Here is a 21,192-nt window from a genome sequence, read left to right as displayed (position 1 = left end):
GGCCACATAGAGGAGAACTGACCATCAGCATGAGGGCCCCAGACGTGGGAGAGGCCTTCTCTTACCTACCAGCTCAGGCCAGCCACCAGCTGAATGTGTCTACACACGTGATGAAACTACCTAGCCATAGAATTGTGAGAAATAATAAAATTGCTGTTTTAAGCCACTAAATTTGGGAGTCAGGAGACTAGAATTAATGTAGTACCAGTAGTAGATAACTAAGAGATGCAGAAGTCCAAACAAGATTAGAAGAAACTGTGTCAATAAAAAAAAATAATAATAATAAAAAAAAATAGGACAGGGCAGAAGTTACATTGTGCCTGCTCTGGACCTAACTCTGAAGACTTAGAAAATTAAAAACAAAATATGAACGCCAAAAATAAAAACTCAATCCATGGAGGCACTGAATAATAGCTCAGTCAATGCTGAAAAATAAATGTGCAAATTCCAATTTGAGGAATTCTCCAAAAACATATAGAAAAATAAATTACGTGAGACAGAGTATAGTACAAAAAAACACATGAAGATAAATCCAAAATACTTAATATCCGTTTAATTTTTTTTAGATTATACTTTTTATACTGTTCCTTTTTGCCATCTCCCCACACCACCCCCATTCCACTTGGCAACCATCAGTATTCATTTAAGAGGAATTGCAGAAGAGAATGGAGTAAATGTATAAGAATTAATATTTTTAAAAATCCTCAGTTTATGTATTCAAATCCAAATAGCTTTTACAACGAACAAGTCTGAATGTTAAAAAAGAAAAAGAAAAAAAGAAAGTAATTCTGAATTTCATAGAATAAGGGAAGAAACTATTACTCTCTGAGGGAAAGGAACAGTAATATATGAGGGAAAGAGAACCCATCTGACCTAGGACTTCCTGTCTGAAACACTAAATGCTAGATAGCAAAGGAGAAATGTTGAGAGTTCTAAGAAAAATGGAGCAGAACATCATGCTATATTTAAACAAAGGAATGACCTTTCAGACCATGAGTGATACCAGGTATCATAGCATTGACATTTCTTTTCTGGAAAAGATTTTGAGAAAATATTGCAGCCAGCGAAAAACATCAGAATAAACAAAGTCAAGAAAGAGAAAGACATAATAAAACACAACAAGAAGTGCTGAGAAATGAAACAAGTAACACTTAGGGTTCAACAACTGTTGATAATAAAACCATGATACTTTTGGCAATTGTTAAGAAAGGATTCTTAAAATAAAAATACCATCAAATAGCTCTGGCCTCAGACGGTTGAGTATGATCCGTGCACCAAAAGGTCGCCTGTTTGATGCCCAGTTAGGGCATATGCCATGTTTTGGTTTAGTCCCCAGATAAGGTGCATACAGAAGGCAATCGATCAATGTGTTTCTCTCACATCAATGTTTCTTTCTCTTTCCCTCTCCCTTCTTTTCTCTCTCTAAAATCAATAAGAACATATTTTTTTTAAAAATAAATAAGTTCATTCTCTAAGACAAATTTTAGAGATGATTTCAACACGGCAGAATACAACATGTTTCTAGATTTGATCCATCGTTTTAACTTATCAAGATTTTTTTTATCCCATTGAGGAATTTGTAAAGTGTGTACGTTTGGCTTTGTCACAGAAATGATTTTCCAGCCTGCCCACCTGCTCCAGACTCCTCAAAAGATAGTGGGAATTGATGGTTGTCTTTTTTTTCTTTTTTCTTTTTTTAAGTAGAGTTCTAAAAATAAATAGTACAAATAACTACAGGGCAAAAATGTGGCTAAGCAGCAGTGGCATGGAAAAGTCTTGGAGTTCCTAGGTACTGATCAGTGCTGAATATAAGTCACTACAGTCATTAATTAGTTTGCTTTGTGTACAGTCAACAACCTCATAACAATAATCATTATGGCCGGGACCGGTTTGGCTCAGTGGATAGAGTGTCGGCCTGCGGACTGAAAAGTCCCGGGTTCGATTCCGGGCAGGGGCATGTACCTTGGTTGCGGGCACATCCCCAGTGGGGGGTGTGCAGGAGGCAGCTGATCGATGATTCTCTCTTATCGATGTTTCTGGCTCTCTATCCCTCTCTCTTCCTCTCTGTGAAAAATGAATAAAATATATATTTTTAAAAATAATATATTTCTAAAAAAAAAACAACAAAAAAACAATAATCATTATGCCCAGATGATGTGGTTCAGTGGTTGAGCATTGACCCATGAACCAGGAGGTCATGGTTTGATTCCCAGTCAGGGCACATGCCCGGATTGTGAGCTTGATCCTTAGAAGGGAGCATACAGGAGTCAGTTGATTGATGGTTCTCTCTCATCACTGATGTTTCTCCCTCTCCCTCTCCCTCTCCGAAGTCAATAAGGACATGTTAAAAAAATAATTGTTATGATTGTTAATAACTATTCCTGCATGTCATCTTACACATACCAGGCATTGTTCTAAACTCTCATTACTTATTACTGATTATTTCCATCTTATTTCCTCTTCAAAATAACGTAGTGAGGCCGATGCTATTGTTACCCCATTTTACAGATGAAGCACCTGAAGTGGAATAATTGCACTTAAATTTGGAAGGTGAGTAGCGGGAAGCCAGGTATCTGGCTCCAGAGACCATTAAAATATATATATATATATATATATATATATATATATATATATATATATATATATTGATTTCAGAGAAGAAGGGAGAGGGAGAGAGAGAAAGAAACATCAATTTCAGAGAAGAAGGGAGAGGGAGAGAGAGAATCATTGATTGGCTGCCACCTGCACAAGCCCCACTTGGGATCAAGCCCTCAACTCAGGCATGTGCCCATGACCAGAATCGAATCCAGGATCCTTCAGTCCACAGGCCAATTATCCACTGAGCCAAACCAGCTAGGGCCAGAGACCATATTCTTAACCACTATGTAACACTGTCCCTCCCATTGCAATCTAATTGTATATAACCATCCAATCAATAATTCCCCGTCCAGAGACATTGTCAAAGATATCATCCACTGCTTTAATGAAGCCTAGATATATCCACTATGTATCACTGAGATGAATATGCATGATTTTAACTTCTAATCCCTTGTTACCTTTTATGCTCACAAACCATCCCTTTTCTCACCCATTCTAGAATCGTGGCTGGATGAACCTGTTAAGCTTATCAGAACAACTTCTCCACACACTGATAAATTCCATGGGGTCTCCAAGGCTGTACATGTTCCTTAGAAAAAGAGTTCTAAGCAACCTTATTAATATACTTAACTAATCAATGGGGGAAAATTTCCTCGGTCCTATTCTATATATTGGAATATTTAACCTTATCCGCAGCAGAACTATTTCTTGCTAGAAAGTAGCAAAACTGAACAGGACACTCTGACCTGGTCCCAGGGCCCTGGGGTTCTATATTTAGCCCTTTCAACTAATAGCATGGGTTTGAAAGTCAGAAAGACCCAGGTTTGAGAACTCCTCATGCTACTTACAAGATGTACTAATGTCTGTTCCTTAACCTTTCTAAACCACTTCTGCAAAATGAAGCTAATTATCGTGGGTTTTCTGTGGGGACTAAATAAAACGTGTGGAAAGCACTTAGCACAGTACCCAGCAGCCCATAAGTCCTCAAGACTTGTTAGTTAATACACGACTGAAGCTTGCCTCTCTACTGACTCAGATCTGCCTGGGGCACACGCCACTCCTTCATACCTAAGCCTGAGCCACGCCTGAGCCATGTGAGAGGGTCTGGGGAGTGGCCACATGGCTTGTTCCACTGGACTTGACTGCTCCAAGACGGAGCAGAAAACCCACCCGGAGGGCCCTTAGCTGGAACAAGAGGGCCAAAGAGGCAAAAGTTTAAGAAGAAGCAAGCCTGTGACTGCCCCTCCAACACAAGCCCATGTCCTGAGAAGCCTTTGAAATATGATGACTTAGCATGGACCCAACGAGAAAAATGCATTCCAGAACCTTCAGGTTCATGGACATGCTCTCAAAGCCAACTTTTCTCCATATCGACACCTAAGAACCAGACCCTCCTAACTCCAAGAAGTAAGACGAGACAAAAATTATTCCCTCACAACTTGGAAAGTGAATGCATTTGTTTTCTTTCCTGCCACCTTCCCTGCTCAAATGCCAGATTAAGCTTGGAAGCCTGTATCTTACGTGGGGAGCCACGTTAGAGGAAAACATACACCCACTTAAAATCAGGACTTTTAAACGCACACCATTTATTAATATTGTCCGGTGTTGGCAAGGATATGAAGAATTGGAACACCTTCATGAAGTGAGTAGCAGTCAGAGAGAATATTGCTGTGAACTTTCTGGAAGGCAGTCTGGCACTACGTATCGAAATGTAAAATGTGTACCCCTGGCACAGAAACCATCTTTCGGAATGTATAATAGGGAGATAATTATTTGTAAGGATGTAAGTACAAGATTGAACATTAGAGCATTTCTCACAATAGAAAAACAACAACCCCAGTAGGGATGGGGAATATCCGTTAAATAGCATAGAACAGCCATATAATAAATCCTGTACAATTAATTTAAAAGGTATTATATATCTATCCCTACTATTTCTTAAGAGATTTAGAATTTACATACAATAAACACACTGGCCTTAAGTGTTCAGGTAGTGAACTTTAGATCAAAATATAGTTACACCAAAGCTGCATCTCAAAACGTCAGAGGACTTGACTAAGTTAGCACCATTGCCCTCTTTGGGAGCCAGGGGGGCATTCCTGAGTTCTCGCTTGCAGGCTAACATTCCCCTCACTTTCTTGCTCATTACTCAAACCTTAGGATATGGATACCCCAGGTTCTTTCCCAAGGCCCCATAAGCTGGGAGATGCCAGCCCTAGGCCTTATTTCCACAGCAGTCTCCTTTCTCTCTACTTAGCCTCGTCCCACCGAAGTGAAAGCACTCTCACCCTGGAAGTGCCCCGGAGCTTCTTCCTCTGGGTGTGGCGCATGGCAAAGGTCCCATGATCCCCGGGAGTCATTCAGGGGCAGCCCTGGGGGTCAGAACATCTGTAGGCTCTCCACAACTAGAACCCCTGCACTAGAACCCGTGCACCCATTCGCCATCCGTCCTTGGTGACAGCCAAAGGGGCTACCTGCAGCCAGCCCCTGAATTTGACCTGAGCTCTGCCAAGCATGAGAAACATCTGGTCACAGGATTCTCCTAATGCAAGAGCTCTGACTCACATCCTGTGGCTCCAGGCAAACGCTGGCTAACTGCTGATACCCCAAAACTTGCTAAGCCTCTGCCCCAGCTAATATCCACAGACTGTGGCAACTGTGATTCTGACTTTCAGTATCATCAAGAGAAGTAACCCATCAGCTGACGCCAAGCGATAAGTGGAGACCTCGAGAGGAAAGGTCATGTGAATGAATGATTGTCAATGGACTTCATTGAGGGGAGATGATGGTATAAAATTTAATAGCGGTGATTGTTGCACAGCTTTGTGAATATGCTAAAAGCCACCGAACTGTATACTTCAAAAGGGTGAACTCTGTGGTATGTGTATTATATCTCAATTTTTTTTTAAGAAAGGTCACTAAATAATTAGTAGAAGTAGAATAAATAGAAGCAGGGCTGAGATCAGATTTATTATTCCAGGAGGATTGGTTCTTATTAGGCTGACAATTATTTAACCCTTGCATGAATGTTTCCCCCCCCCCCTCCTACTTTTTTAAAGTAGACTATATCCTTGAGAACTATAGTGATATAGTTATAAAAGGTTTTCCTGGTGTCCAGCTGGTGTGGCTCAGTGGTTGAGCATCGACCATGCACCGGAAGGTCACCGGTTCAATTTCCAATTTCCGGTCAGGCAGGGTTGCGGGCTCCATTAATGTATCTCACTCATATTCCTCTCTCTCTCTCTCTCTCTCCTCCACCTCCTCCTCCTCCTCCTCTCTCCCTCACCCTTCCTTTCTTTTTCTCTCTAAAATCAATAAAACATATTTTAAAACTTTTTTTTTCCTGGCAAATTCCACAACCTTGAAAACATAATTTCAGATATCATGTCCTCCAGTAAGGTTTCCATTCCCTTCCCCACTTCCCACAGTGCCCCTGTGGATTATGGCTTTCAGTAAGCACCCTTTGCTTACCTATATCATTGATACTTTATCCTGAAATTAGCTGCCTGTATCTCCTCTCACTAGCATAGCCTTAACACACAGAAGAGCATGAGATATGTGTATCGAATGAACTGAATGCCAGATCTTCATCATCTTGTAAGGTTGTTTTAAATTGGTCCTTTTTTTTTTTTAAATTGCTGCCTCTTCCCCCCCCCCCCCCCCCTATGGATTTCAGAGAGAAAGGGAGAGGGAGAGAGAGATAAAAACATCAATGATGAGAGAGAACCACTGATCGGCTGCCTTCCACACTGGGGATCGAGCCCAACACCCAGGCATGTGCCCTTCACCAGAATTGAACCCGGGACCTTTCAGTCTGCAGGCCAATGCACTATCCACTGAGCCAAATCAGCTAAGGTAATTGGTACCTGTTTTTTTAAACCCACCTAGTTTAATCCTGCAACACTGGACTTCTGCAATCATGTGGCAGGGAATTTGCTACCTAAAACAACAGGATATTATCAGATGCCTTTTCTGAAGGAATATGCTCATCTGTGACAAGAATGGATCAAATGGACCCTTGGAGGGATCTTCACCTTGGTACAGGTCAAGAGGGAGAATGAATCAGCACATCAGAACCTGTGGTTCTGGGTAAGAAGCCATGTTCTCCTCTCCCTTTCTTTTCCCTGGAAACCTTTAAATAATAAAGCTTTTAAGCAGTCATTAGGTCTGTACAAACCCATCTTAGAATCAGCAGTCCCTTCCTGCCTTTTCTCTTCATCACAATTCAAAGATTTTTCTAAGAAAACCAAAGAGCTATACTATCATGGCAGGATGTAAGTAGAGGGCAGATAATGCAGGGGCCACTGAAAATTAGGAGGATTTTGACCCACCCCATTGTATTCAACCAACGTATGCCCAGAAATCTGACCCTCTAAGCTACTGAGGTTCCAAAAGTTACTCCTCACTTACTCCTGTGGGAGGTGTATCCACGGTTCTAATAGGAGCAGTGAGTGCTCTGACTTCCTGGGAGCCAGCATCGAGGTGCCCACCCCCTGGGACCTTAGGGGACCACGTGCACAAGCTGGTGCATGCCAGAGTCACCCCAAGAACAAACAGCCCATCTGGGGTGACAGGAACCTGCAGGTGATGCACCATCTCTGAGGGCCCCTCCTTGTTATTTATTATGAAAATGTTCAAACACACAGAACAAGAAAAGAACATTACTGCCCGGAGGCATGGCTCAGTGGTTGAGCATCAACCTATGAACCAAGAAGTCACGGTTTGATTCCCAATTAAGGCACACGCCTGGGTTGCAGTCTTAATCCCCAATGTGGAGTGTGCAGGAGGCAGCTAATCAATGATTCTCTCTCATTATTGATGTTTCTACCTCTCTCTCCATCTCCCTTCCTCTATGAAATCAATAAAAATATATTTTAAAAAGCAAAAGGAACATTACACTGAACTCCCATAGACCCACACCCCCAAAAAGGAACAATTATTTATATTTAATGTACCTTACATATCTAATAAATAACACTAGGTACTTTATAATAATACCCCAGATACTTCAGCATGTCTCTCCCCAAATAAGAACATTATCCTAAATGCTACTGTTATCCTACCTAATAAAATTAACATTAATTCTCTAATACTAACTAATACTCAGGCTATGTCCAAATATCACTCATATGCCCTGGCTGGTATTGCTCAGTGGTCAGCCTGCACATTGAAGGGTCTCAGGTTTGATTCCCATTCAAGGTCACGTACCTGGGCTGCAAGTTCAATCCCTGGCCCCAGTTGGGCCATGTGCAGGAAGCAACCAATCGATGTCTCTCTCTTCCACTCCCTCTAAAAATCAATGGAAAAAAAAAAAATCCTCGGATGAGGATTAACAAAACAAAAAACAAATTTTCTTACAGGAAAGTCCCTCCCTTAAATCCTGGCCCTGCCCTCTCCCTCTCCTGAATCCTGGACTCTGTCCTGCCACCACCCAGTTGCCATGGCCACGGCCCCTTCTGAATACCTGCGCAATAGGTGCCGTCATTGGGAATGAATGTCTTGTTGTTGTTTGTGGCTCGATATCCTTCTAGGCAGATGCAATAGAAGCCTCCGAGCGTGTTGTGGCAAGATGTGTGGTTCCCACAGACCACAGTGGCCCCAAACTGGCACTCGTTTTTATCTGTTGATACATTGAGACAACATCCGGGAAAGGCCATCAGTCCATGCCACGTTCAACACCCCACTGTCCTGTGCTGTGAACTCGGGAATCAATATTCTGGGACCTTGGTCGGCAAACTGCGGCTTGCGAGCCACATGAGGCAAAAAATAATCTCAAATGCTTCTAGCTTAAAGGTCTTTACATTCTTCTAAGTCACCCAAGACTCCAAAAGGTCATAACCACACACAATATGGAGGATGGATTCTGCTCGACATGAGACTCAAAGCAATAGTATTTCATCAATTAGCCAAAAAGTCTAATAGGCAATTGTGTTGTGTGTTTTTTTCTCATGATACTAATATAAGTAGTTTTATATCAAAACAAATTAAGAAAACTCAATATTGACTTAAGTTACTAAGTTAAATTCAAGACCCGAAACACAATTCAAATTTGTAGCGGGCCAGAGAGTTTCCAGAAATTCAAGTTCAATGACCTCTAACATGAGGGATACTTTCTTGGAAACCCTAGAGACAGGATATATCCAAACACTAAAACAAAGAGTTATTATAATTGACAAAACTTCTTGTACTAAAAACAGTGAAAAAAATAACAATGTTTTCTTCCCAAGGACATCAACTCTTTAGCACTAAAGAATCTTGTTTCTTCAACTTTTCAACTCAACACAGGATTCAGCACTTACCAATACACTGAGTCCTCCCATTGCCCACAAATCCATATTTGCAAATGCACATCTTCTTCCCTTCTCTTTCCTTGCAAGTGGCATGTTCGTGGCACGTGGCACAGATGTCTAAACCTGAATCACAAATTGTATATTTCAGAAAAATGAAAATTCCATTACCTACTTTCGACGAATTGTATTTTGGGTAGTAAACATTTATGATGGAGAACCAAAATTTAAATACCAAAATTGAAAAGGAACTGACCCCTTCCTTAAAAACCTACGTTGACTACGCATTGCCCACAGAGTAAAGTACAAATTCCTCTACCTGGCTATCAAGGCTCTTAATGGCCTGACTGGAGGCTAACTCCTCCAGCTTCCCCCTTCCCAAACCCAGGCCATACACAGGATTCTCTGGGGAGAAGACCAACCCTTCTTTCCCATACATGCTATCCACTCATACTTCTATTAGAATGCCTATTCCCCCCAGCCGGCTTGGCTCAGTGGTTGAGTATCGAGCTATAAACTAGAAGGTCAGAGCACATGCGGGGTTGCATGCAAGAGGCAACCGATCAATGATTCTTTCTCATCTCTTTTACACATATATACAAACAAACAAACAAACAAACAAAAATGCCTATCCCTCCATCTCTGTCCAGCCTAGCACCTATTCCTATTTCAAGACCCAACTTCAACACCATATTCTCCCTGACATCTTCCCCATCCCCTCATTCTTAAAGAAAATTAAATGTATCTTCCTCTGTGTTTCCCTAACACCTGTATATTCTCCCATCAACCACGTTAACTTGTCATAATACTCTGTCCCAGCTCTGTCTTCCCAGCTTGGAATGATGAAATGACTACGTCATTTGCCCATATGTCTTTATTTATACAGTGTAAGCATTCTATTTGGATTGACCAACTGAAGAGAGGAACCTATAATCCTCCTTGCTATACTGCAGAAAGCAAATGGAGGGTAGGAAAACATCTCTATTACCCTATCCATTTTCCTTTCAGGGAAAAAGTGAATGTGTTTACAATGCCAGCGAGATAGCAGCAGGGTCCCCGCAGGAGGACCAGATCCCAGTTACTTAGATAAGCAGCAAAAAGGTTTGGGGCTAAAACTCCTGAAACATCCAAATCTATCAGATGGTGATATATGGCCCAAGATAAAACAAGAATTTCTACCCGGAGCTGCTGAGCTATCGTGTTGCACAATCAGTGTCTGTAATTTCAGGAGTGGCCCCGTAAGAAGAACCTTTCGCATGGAATTTCATCTCAGTCTCGGCCCCATTACTCCCTGGTAATAAAGACAGCCCTCGGGCCACTCCAGGCAGGAAATCAACCGAGACAGGGAGATTTCTCAATATTCTTAACCATGCTTGCTTGCTTTTTAAACAAAAGGTAACACGGAAACGAGACAACCCACGACTTATTACTAATACCAAGTTCACCATGGAAGTTTTTTTAAAAAAAAATTTATCAGACCCAGACCATACAGAAAAATACAACAAATTTGTAAAAAGTAGAAGTTGCAGAAGTCCTACTATCTGACTACCATGGAAGAATGTCATAAAACTACAAAATAAAACTTAAGACTAGTGCACCCATAAGAAAACCTAATTGCAACAACAGAACACTCTTCCCAAATAATTCTTGGGACACAGAGGATATAAAAATTGAAATGTTTACTACCAGATATAAAAAGTTGTCTACTCTAGAAAATTTGAGTTTTACATGTTTTTATGCTTTAAAAGAGAGAAAGCAAAGCAGACAGCTAGGGAAAACACACACCCTAGAATTTTAATGCAGGAAGCTTAACAAAGATGAAAAAACAAAATAGAGGTTTATGGGGGGAGGGTTAGGATTTAGTGAAAATAAAAAAGATGTTAAAAATTAGAAAATATATTCAAATTCATTAAAAAAAAAAAAAAAATCTTTCCCCAAAGTCAGTGCATCATAAAGGCCAATAAAGTAGTCAAACTCAAGTAAGACTGAGGAGGGAGTAAAAAAGAGTGTGCACAAACTTAAGAAAAATACATAAACATTTCTTTAAAATATGTTTTCATTGCCGAGACCGGTTTGGCTCAATGGATAGAGCGTCGGCTTGGGGACTGAAGGGCCCCGGGTTCGATTCCAGTCAAGGGCATGTACCTTGGTTGCGGGCATATCCCCAATAGAGAGTGTGCAGCAGGCAGCTGATCGATGACTCTCTCTCATCGATGCTTCTAACTCTCTATCTCTCTCCCTTCCTCTCTGTACAAAATCAATAAAATATATTTTAAATATATATATATGTTTTCATTGATTTCAGAGAAAGGAAGGGAGAGGGAGAGAGAGAATCACTGATCAGCTGCCTAAGGCATGCCCCCTACTGGGAATCATGCCCACAACCTGAGCACATGCTCCAACTGGGAATAGAACGAACCATGACCTCCTGGTTCATAGGTTGACACTCAGCTACTGAGCCACACCCGCTGGGCCATAAAACATTTTTTTTAAATTACAAATGAAAGAAAAAAGTTAAATACTACAGATTTAATACACTCTCAATCCCACCCCCATGAAATGACAACAAGGACTAGGAAGTGTGGAGCTTGGGAGGAAAGATGATAGCAGAAGATGGAAGAAGTGGACATATGGGAATTGCCTGACAGAGGAAGAACTAAAAGCCACTCCCGAAAAACTCGGGAATTAGGGTCACTGAGTACCTCCGAAGGGAGAGCCTGAAAGTTCAAGGAACTTCGTGAAAATATGTCTAAGGAGTAGCTAGATACCCAGACTCCTCTCCCTAACCCGGGCATCAGATGGAGTTTTACGACGGGGAGAAAATGGGCCAGAAAAGCTCCTGAAAACAGGGATAACAGACAAAGCCAAAGCGAGAACGAGCCTCCTACCTAAACGCACGTCAATACGGGTTAAATATATGTAAACAATGGACATTTTGACACATAATACAGTATTTTAAAACAGTTCCATAGGGAAGCTGTCAATTCATCATCACATGCAACCAAAATTCTGGAAGTACTTTTAAAATAGTGGATCCTGCCCTGGCTGGTTTGGTTCAGTGGAAGGAGCATTGGCCTGTGGACTAAAAGGTCCCGGGTTCGATTCCGGTCAAGGGCACATGCCCAGGTTGAGGGCTTTTTCTCCATTGGGGGGTATGCAGGAGGCAGCCCATCAATGATTCTCTCTCGTCATTGATGTTTCTCTCTCTCTCTCCCTCTCCCTACCTCTCTGAAATCAATAAAAATATAAGTAAATAAATAAATAAATAGATGCTGGGTCAAGTCCACAGTCCCAGTTGAGATCTACCAAAAAATGACGAACATTCTCCCCAGTGTGTGTGTACAGTACACTAATAGATATTGTACCATCTAATAAAACCAACCAAAAGAGTGGTAAAATGTTTGATTTTTTTTTCTTATATAGTATGCTTGTCATTATAAAGATGGCAGCATTTATATACATCCAGTTCCATTTGTTAATCCTCACATGAGAATATATTTTCCATTGAGTGTTAGAGAATGGGAGAGAGAAGCATCAACGTGAGAGACACATTGATTGGTTGCCTCCTACATGTGCCCTCACCAGAGCAGGGATCGAACCTGCAACCCAGGTATGTGTCCTTAACCCGAAATCGAACCCATGACCCTCCATTGTACAGGCTGATGCTGAGTCGTGCCAGCAGAGCCAGAAGCTTTTATCATGTGGAAAACGATTGCTAATATAACTGTTGAGTGAACCGAATAAACACACACAAGAAATTAAGAAACAAGTAAGTACCACCAATTCAGATAATTTAAAGGCAGTCTCATCTGAATTAGTATTTTTAAATCTAAAGTATTTTTAAATAAATGTGGTTAAGTTCAAGTTCATTCAATCGCTAGAACCAGACAAACAAAATATGGCCCCGTAGGAAGGCAGCCAGGTACAGAGGAAAGTGCTGGGCTTGAGTTGGAACTGGATCCTGAGTCCAATTCATGTGTGACCTTTAGCAAATCACTTAATCTCCCCGAGTCTCAGTTTCTTCATCTGAAAAACAAGGGCTTTGGGCTTCTCGGATTTGAAAATGCATTCAAATTACCTGGGGCTCTTGTTAAACCGCAGGCTGATTCAGTTGGTCTGGGTGGGGCCCTATAGATTGCATTTCTCCCGAGCTCCCATTTGAGCAGTTGGGTTAAATGGCCCCTGAAGTCCTTTCCCTCTAAAGTTCTGACACTCCATCCTCGGGACGCCTGTTGTAAAGACCCACTCAGAATAATTTAGAGTAAGTGTAACTCCCTGGACAGTGCCTGGTTTGTTTGGCTCAATAAAAGTTTGTTCCCTGTACTGGCAAAAAGGACAAGCTGTATGCTAGGTTACCGGGGACTTCGCAGCCATAATTATTGGGTCGGCAGCTAAGTAATTGCGGGTTTCACACATATATGGCTTCAGTTGAATTTTTAGTTTGCAGACGTAGTACAAATGTAAAACACATTTTGTTATTTGATATTTGGCTATTCAGCTGTTAATCAGTAAAAAAAGTTTTTTGATCTGTTTTGTAGTTTTCGTTTGGCGTTCGTTGAAAAATGGAAAATCAAAAGGAACATTTTCGTCATATTTTGCTTTTTTATTTCCGCAAAGGGAAAACGCATCGCAAGCTCATAAAAAGTTATGTGCTGTTTATGGTGACGAAGCCTTAAAAGAACGGCAGTGTCAAAATTGGTTTGCCAAATTTCGTTCTGGTGATTTTTCACTCAAAGATGAAAAACGCTCTGGTCGTCCAGTTGAAGTTGATGACGCCCTAATCAAAGCAATAATCAATTCAGACTGTCACAGTACAACACGTGAGATTGCAGAGAAGCTTCATGTATCACATACATGCATTGAAAATCACTTAAAACAACTTAGCTATGTTCAAAAACTCGATACATGGGTTCCTCAAGAACTGAAAGAATCACAGTTAACGCAACGCATTAGCAGCTGCAATTTGCTAAAGAAACGTAATGAAAATGATCCATTTTTAAAACGACTGATAACTGGCGATGAAAAATGGGTTGTTTACAACAATATCAAGCGGAAAAGATCGTGGAGCAGGCCAGGTGAACCAACTCAAACAACATCAAAAGCTGATATTCATCAAAAGAAGGTTTTGTTATCAGTTTGGTGGGATTACAAAGGAATTGTCTACTTTGAACTCTTACCACCCAACCGAACGATCAATTCTGATGTCTACATTGAACAACTAACGAAATTAAACAATGCAGTTGAAGAAAAGCGGCCCGAATTGACAAATCGAAAAGGTGTTGTATTCCATCATGACAATGCAAGGCCACACACATCTTTGGTCACTCGGCAAAAATTAATGGAGCTTGGTTGGGATGTTTTGCCACATCCACCATATAGTCCTGACCTTGCACCATCTGATTACTTTTTGTTTCGATCTTTACAAAACTCCTTGAATGGTAAAAATTTCAATAATGATGATGATGTCAAATCGTACCTGATTCAGTTTTTTGCTAATAAAAACCAGAAGTTTTTTGAACGTGGGATTATGATGCTGCCTGAAAGATGGCAAAAGGTCATTGATCAAAATGGGCAATACATTACAGAATAAAGTTATTTAGTTCCATGAAAAAATTGTCTTTGATTTTCTTTTAAAAATCCGCAATTACTTAGTTGCCGACCCAATAGCATAGTCTGCACAGCCTGGTAGGGGGCTCTCTGAGTTCAAGTGCTTGAAGGACCAAGTATCTTCTTGGGGGGTGGGGGGAACTTGTCCTAAAGAAAAGGGCAACCCCAGCCATCGTGGCTCAGTGGTTGAGTGTCAACCTATGAATCAGAAGGTCACGGTTCGATTCCTGGTCAGAGCACATGACTGGGCTGTGGGCTAGATCTCCGATGTGGGGCGTGCAGGAGGCAGCTGATCAATCGATGATTCTCTATCATCATTAATGTTTCTATCTCTGTCTCCCTCTGCACTTCTCTGCCTCTAAATAAAAATCAATAAAAAAGCCGAAACCAGTTTGGCTCAGTGGATAGAGCGTCAGCCTGTGGATTTAAGGGTCCCAGGTTCGATTCCGGTCAAGGGCATGTACCTTGGTTTCGGGCACATCCCCAGTAGGGGGTGTGCAAGAGGCAGCTGATCGATGTTTCTCTCTCATCAATGTTTCCAACACTTTATCTCTCTTCCTTCCTCTCTATAAAAAATCAATAAAATATATATTTTCTAAATCAATAAAAAATACATATATTTAAAAAAGAATCACCTGGAGTTAGGGTGATGAAACTATCATGGTTTTACTAAAAGTCCTGTGTCCTCGGAAACCCCTCAGTTCGGTACAAATCAAGACAGTGGGTCACCCTACCTGGAGAGCTCATTAGAACAGAATCAATCCCCAGAGATTCGGACTCAATAAGGGTGGGGTGGGGTCTGAGAATGTGCATTTCCTACAAGCTCCCAGGTGGACCACACTATGAGCTCTGCTGCAAGTCTAGCTCAACCTCAGGATGGGGATGAGAGTCCTGGGGAAGGTAACAGTTATACTGAAGAAGTCTTTCACCAAGTCTCAACTGATGCAAAGCATAGCACTGGGAGCCATGTGACAGAGAGAAGAACCCCAGGAAGAGGAACTCGCCAGGCCAACAGAAAGAGCACTATGAGTTTGCTATAACCTGATTCACTTCACTTCTCCACGGTGCAGGGACCACGCCAGTTTTATCCACATGCAACAGAGAGGCTGACACCTAGGTTGGCATCTTCTCTCTTGCTCCCTAGAGACCGCACACTGTCAGTCCTCCAGTTTGGTCTGAGATGGAGATCGTGTTGTGAGGATTAAATGAGAAATATAAATGCCCTATGATCTCTAAAGCACTAGACGGAGGTCGTTTACACAAATAGTTATGTCTCTTTCTGTAGATATTGTTATTATTGTCAGAAACAAGTCACACAAGATGCAGGGCCTGGTATTGGTCATAGTGATTAAGAGCAGGGTTAAGAGAGAGATTAGTTGGGCTACAGTCCTATTGCTGCCACTTGCTAGTCGTGGAATCCTTAATAATCCCCGGGCCTCAATTTCCCATAAATCTGTAAGGTAGGGATAATAACAAACCTGGTTGCTGTGAGAATTAGAGTAAATGAGTTAATACATGAAAAACAAATAGAAGATGTTAGCACTATTATAACAACCACTCAACAACTCTTTGTTAATGAATAAATGACAACTAGCCAATTTTACTAATGAAGAGAGTCATAAATAACTGCATTGATGCAAAAACCAAAAAAGCAATATTTTTGTGTGAACAATGCCTACCTGTTCATGGAGCTGACATTCTAGGAACCATACTATCTTACTTTAAATAAATCCCTGCCTTCCGCACATCCCCCCAATCTCCTGGGTAACACCTGACTCAGAAGTTGGAAGTTCAGCTTCCTCGGGTTTTTCTGTGCTGCTCACCCCTCCCTCCTCTCCACCGAACCCCAAGTAAACCCACGCCTGGCCAGAACGGTGGCTGCCAGCCTAAGCAAGCTCCTCTGCTCCTGATTTCAATAAATTTCAAGCAAGAATGTAAAGATACTTCTGAAATAACAGCAGGTGGACTATGACAATACAAAGGGAAGGAGGTCGTTTAAAAGCACAAATGGAGTGCTTGCATTTGACTCTTCATCTAATCCCCAGCCATTCCCAGTCAGACCAACAAATGCACAGCACCACCTCCTGAGATCCTGAATCTCAGACAGATGGAGACATGTGGAAGCCAATGAAATGACCTGAGGAAATAAGCAAAGGAGGCACCAAACTCAGGAAGAGAAAGCATCTTTCATCTTCTACAACATGGCGGAAAACTGCATTGCTCTTAAGAGACTGCATCAAATTCCAGAAAGCAAAGGAACCTCATATACTCTCCTCTCCAGCATCCCTAACAGGAACAAGTAAAAGCAAAGCCTCTGCTTTAAAATCCTCCAGAACAGAGAGCTCTCTGCTCTTCCAAGCCATGGAGTGCTTGCAGAGCAATGTGAACCAGATGGCATTTCCCTTCTCAACCCAACCCGTGCCTGACATTGCCTATAAGAACCCATCACCTCCCATAAAACAGTTATAGGGTTCTCTGTCCACTTTCCCCTTTGACCAAGGACGACTTGCAGTGGGGCTCTGAGGGAGCAGAAACTTGTTTAACATGACCCTGTCTCCTTTTTGTCCATCCACTCCTTTCCTTAACCATTAATCCCTGAGGACCTCAGATTCAGGTCCGTATCAAAATGTCTCCATAAGGAGGCCTCAGGTCTGTTAACCACAGAAACAGTTCCCTTGAAGCCAAAGGGAACATCTTGACTTCAGTTGTGTTTGAGCCCCCAGCCCCATGAAAGCAGAGCACGTCTTCATGAGACCAGACGGAACAATGCCATGGCCGACATCAAGACCTGACACAGTGAAAACCAACTACTCCCTACCCTGGCCCCAACCAACCAGGAGAGCCCAGGGCCCCAACTCTTTTACCCACCGTGATCAATGATTTCTCCCCTACATAACCCATCCCCCGGAGGTCATCAGGGAGCCAGCTCTTTGAGCACTAGCTTACTTGTGACTCCAGGCTTAGTGCCATTTTCTCAACTAATAAACCCTCACTCTCTTAGCTGCAAATTACCGTTTGAGTTTGATTGGGCTTTGATGCACGAAAGCGAACAGACCCCGTAAGTACAGTAACAGGGCCCCACCCCCGACCTCCAGACCAGGGACCAACCCCTGTTAAGTGTTCCATTTCAATGCTTCTGAGTTTTGAGGAGCCCTATATTTAGGCCACATTTCAGGTCTCTGTCCTGGTGTCACCAGGCTATATCATTCTTGAGCAGGCTATATACTTAAAAATATATATATATATATATATATATATATATATATATATATATATATACACACACACAATATATATATATATACACACACACACACTTTTATTAAGTTCAGAGAGGAAGGGAGAGAGAATGAGAGAAACATCAATGATGAGAGAGAATCATTGATTGGCTGCCTCCTGCACACCCCTCACTGGGGATTGAGCCCACAGCCTAGGCATGTACCCTGATGGGGAATCAAACTGTGATCTCTTGGTTGAAGCTCAACCACTGAGCCAAACCGGCTTGGCTACCGGTAAATACCTTTTTTTTTAATCTGGCAATTCAGTCACTGTCCCTGCAGAGCTGAGGCCAGCAGGCCACTTGCTACCTCAGGCTGCCGAGACCTCAGGAGCCCATTCTGGCATTTGACCAGAAGACTGCCCAGAACCACGTCTCTGGAGGTGGATGCCAGGCCATGGTGGCGATCTTCCTGGGCTCTCATCCTGCTCCCTTACTTGGAGCAACTGTAAGTCAGTCCAAAACAATTCACTCCATTTTTCCCTTTTCCCTTTGCTCCCCCACTCTAAAGAGTGAATATGCTGCTGTGATCCGTGATAACAGCGTGAAGGCCAAGCCGATGAAATACATGAGCAATCAAGTCAGGTGCACTTTTTACAGAACGTCTTCCCCAGCCCTCCCCACCATGGCTCCCCCAAGATTTCCAAGGCCTCTGCCCATCCTCCTCTGGCCTTCCAAACCCCAGCCAGGCCTGAGCCAACAAGTCCCCCTCGCCACTCCCACACTCAGAGCAATGCCAGAAAGAGGTTCAGAAACAGGACTGACTGGTTCCGCCCATCCTTGCCATGCCTAACCTCTCTATTCCCCTCAGGCTTGGCACCCCACCCACCCAACACCCAACACCTCCCGCTCCACCAGCCATGCTCTCACACTTTGCTCACACAGGCCATCTGACTGGCTCCCCCCGTCTCTTTTCGCTGAGTTTCTTGCCAAAACATCTTTAATAACAATGAAATGTGACTCAGTGAGAGACGGAACACACAAAGGGGCAAGCCATATATAAAAACCAAACTCTGACCCACAATCTTTAGCAATCAGCCCCGGAAGTTAAACCATGGCCTCTTTAGCAATCAGTCCCAAATGGCCAGCACTTAGTAACAGCCAACTTCCCTAATTTTTGCTCCCCTACCCTGCCCCAGCATTTCCACTTAGGACCAATCAGGGAAAGCCAAATATGCTCCCCTAACCAATCATATAAGGACTCCTGTTGGTAGTGATACTGGAAAGGGGACCTGGCCCTCAGCTGGTCTGCCTGGGGCCAGCAGGTAGCGTGTGGATCCTTGATTTTGGGTAGGGAAATTTCCATGAGTCCAGGTGGGTTTTAGAGGGTGTTTACTAAAGCTGGGGACCGTGAATCAAGGAAGGGCTAGGATCACAGGAGGGACTAGGTAGGGAAATGAGAAGTCAGACGAAGAAGTCAGAGAAAAGGGGGCCTTGGAACAAGTTTGGGGGCGGGGGGGGGGGGGGAGGGCTTGCTTGTGACAAACTGCCCCATCCGTTGCAAGCTGCCCTGGTTGCAAGCCTCATGGGGCCCTTGAGTGTTCAGGAGACGTGGGAGGGAGAGCATGTGCTGGGACCTTGGTTTTGAGGGTTTTAAAGGCTGGGAGTTTAAGGGAAGTTTTAGGGGAGGATCTCAATAGAACATTCTCAGTTTTATGCGGATGTGCCAAAATGAGATTTATTCTCTTACCTTCATTGGGTGTGACTGACAGATGGCAATGACTGGATCTCTGCTCTCTCCCTCCCTGAGCAGGGTGATTTAAGCTATTTACCCTATGGTTGGGGAGAAATGCAAACCATTTCCTCTTAAGTGTCCTTAAGTCAGGGAAGGTGGGATTTCCTAGCCCAGTGATCGGCAAACTCATTGGTCCGCAGAGCCAAATATCAACAGGACAACGATTGAAATTTCTTTGGAGAGCCAAATTTTTTAAACTTATACTCCTTCTAACGCCACTTCTTCAAAATAGACTCACCCAGGCCATGGTATTTTGTGGAAGAGCCTCACTCAAGGGGCCAAAGAGCCACATGTGGCTCGAGAGCCATGGTTTGCCGACCACTATACTAGATGGATGCAAACTGCTGTTTAACTACCTAGGTCACAGGAGGGTAGTTTCCCTATTCTGGCTTCCCAGCCTATCTCAGCAACAAGCTGCCTCCAGCTTTCCCCGGTCAACATCCAACGAGGGCACACCTGCAGACCTACCTCCCCTTTGTTCCACTCCCCGGCCTGCCTTTGGGTCTCTGACAAATATGATGGTGGCTGATTCTCTTGCTATCGTAAGCTCTGACTAGATCACTGTGCCTTTTCTCATTTGGATGGTCTTCAATTATTCCCATACCAGGTTCCTAACACAAGCCACAGCCTCTACGCACAAGGCGCTCTCAGTCTAGTTCAGCGTTTTTCAACCGCTGTTCCGTGGCACACTTGCCTGGTGTGCCGTAGGTGCAGACAAGACAAGAATTTTATAATTTTTCACTATTTTGTTTACTTAATATTTCATAATAAAGTAATTATAAAATACTTTCTTTGTGTTTATTTGATTCCTATTCAAGAGAATTACTTTATATATAGTCAATATAGGCACAGAGTTAAATTTTTTAACATTTTCTAATGGTGGTGTGCCTCGTGATTTTTTTCATGAAACAAGTGTGCCTTTGCCCAAAAAAGGTTGAAAAACACTGGTCTAGTTAACAGTTACCCTGGTGTACGTGTATAGAGGACCATAGAAATAGTGTGTGCCCCATACAAACATGGCACGGAGGCATGGGCATGGTGCTGCTGGTACTGCTAGAGGGACCACAGAACGCCAGGGGGCTTCCGGGGAGTCAGGACAGCGGGGCTGGTTTGGAAATAGGAATAGACGCACAGAGGAGACAGCTGAGGGGGGAGGGATGAGGGTTCTCCGCTCTTCTTCTGTCCCCTTCCGGAAACTAAGCTTTCTCACTCAGAGATCCACGTTGCCTATTGACCTGCTCCAGAGAACATCTTATTTATTTCTGCATCTTTATTTTCTTCCTTTCTACTAAAGAATGCCCCTGAGTCTAAAATGTTCTGGGTCTGCTTTACCCACCAAAAACATTGTTGAGCCGAAACCGGTTTGGCTCAGTGGTAGAGCATCGGTCTGCGGACTGAAAGGTCCCAGGTTCGATTCCGGTCAAGGGCATGTACATTGGTTGCGGGCACATCCCCGGTAGGGGGTGTGCAAGAGGCAGTTGGTCGATGTTTCTCTCTCATCGACGTTTCTAGCTCTCTATCTCTCTCCCTTCCTCTCTGTACAAAATCAATAAAATATATTTAAAAAAAAAAATTGTTGACCTGACCTGGCCAGCCCTACTAAATGCTCCCTTCCGTTTTCCTTCCCTTCTTTAAAGAGCATGCGCTCTGCAGCAAAGTCTCCGTACTCTCTACAGCAGGGTTTCCAA

At 42.9% G+C, this 21,192-nt stretch overlaps 1 protein-coding gene across 3 annotated transcripts in view; it reads right to left on the bottom strand.

The window, feature by feature from the left end:
- Positions 1-21,192, bottom strand: part of SUSD1 (sushi domain containing 1) — a 79,005-nt gene that overhangs the window by 53,731 nt on the left and 4,082 nt on the right. For all 3 annotated transcript variants that reach the window (XM_084899202.1, XM_084899203.1, XM_084899204.1), the window contains exons 2-3: positions 8,898-9,011; positions 8,063-8,218 (exon numbers count right to left, since the gene is read on the bottom strand). In XM_084899202.1, the coding sequence (XP_084755328.1) occupies positions 8,063-8,218; positions 8,898-9,011 (270 nt within the window). The remainder of the gene's footprint in view (positions 1-8,062; positions 8,219-8,897; positions 9,012-21,192) is intronic.

This window comes from Pipistrellus hanaki (genome assembly GCF_964339955.1).
Source record: "Pipistrellus hanaki genome assembly, chromosome: 11".
In the NCBI taxonomy this organism is placed as follows: Eukaryota; Metazoa; Chordata; class Mammalia; order Chiroptera; family Vespertilionidae; genus Pipistrellus; species Pipistrellus hanaki.
This window is presented reverse-complemented; position numbering and strand designations above follow the sequence as displayed.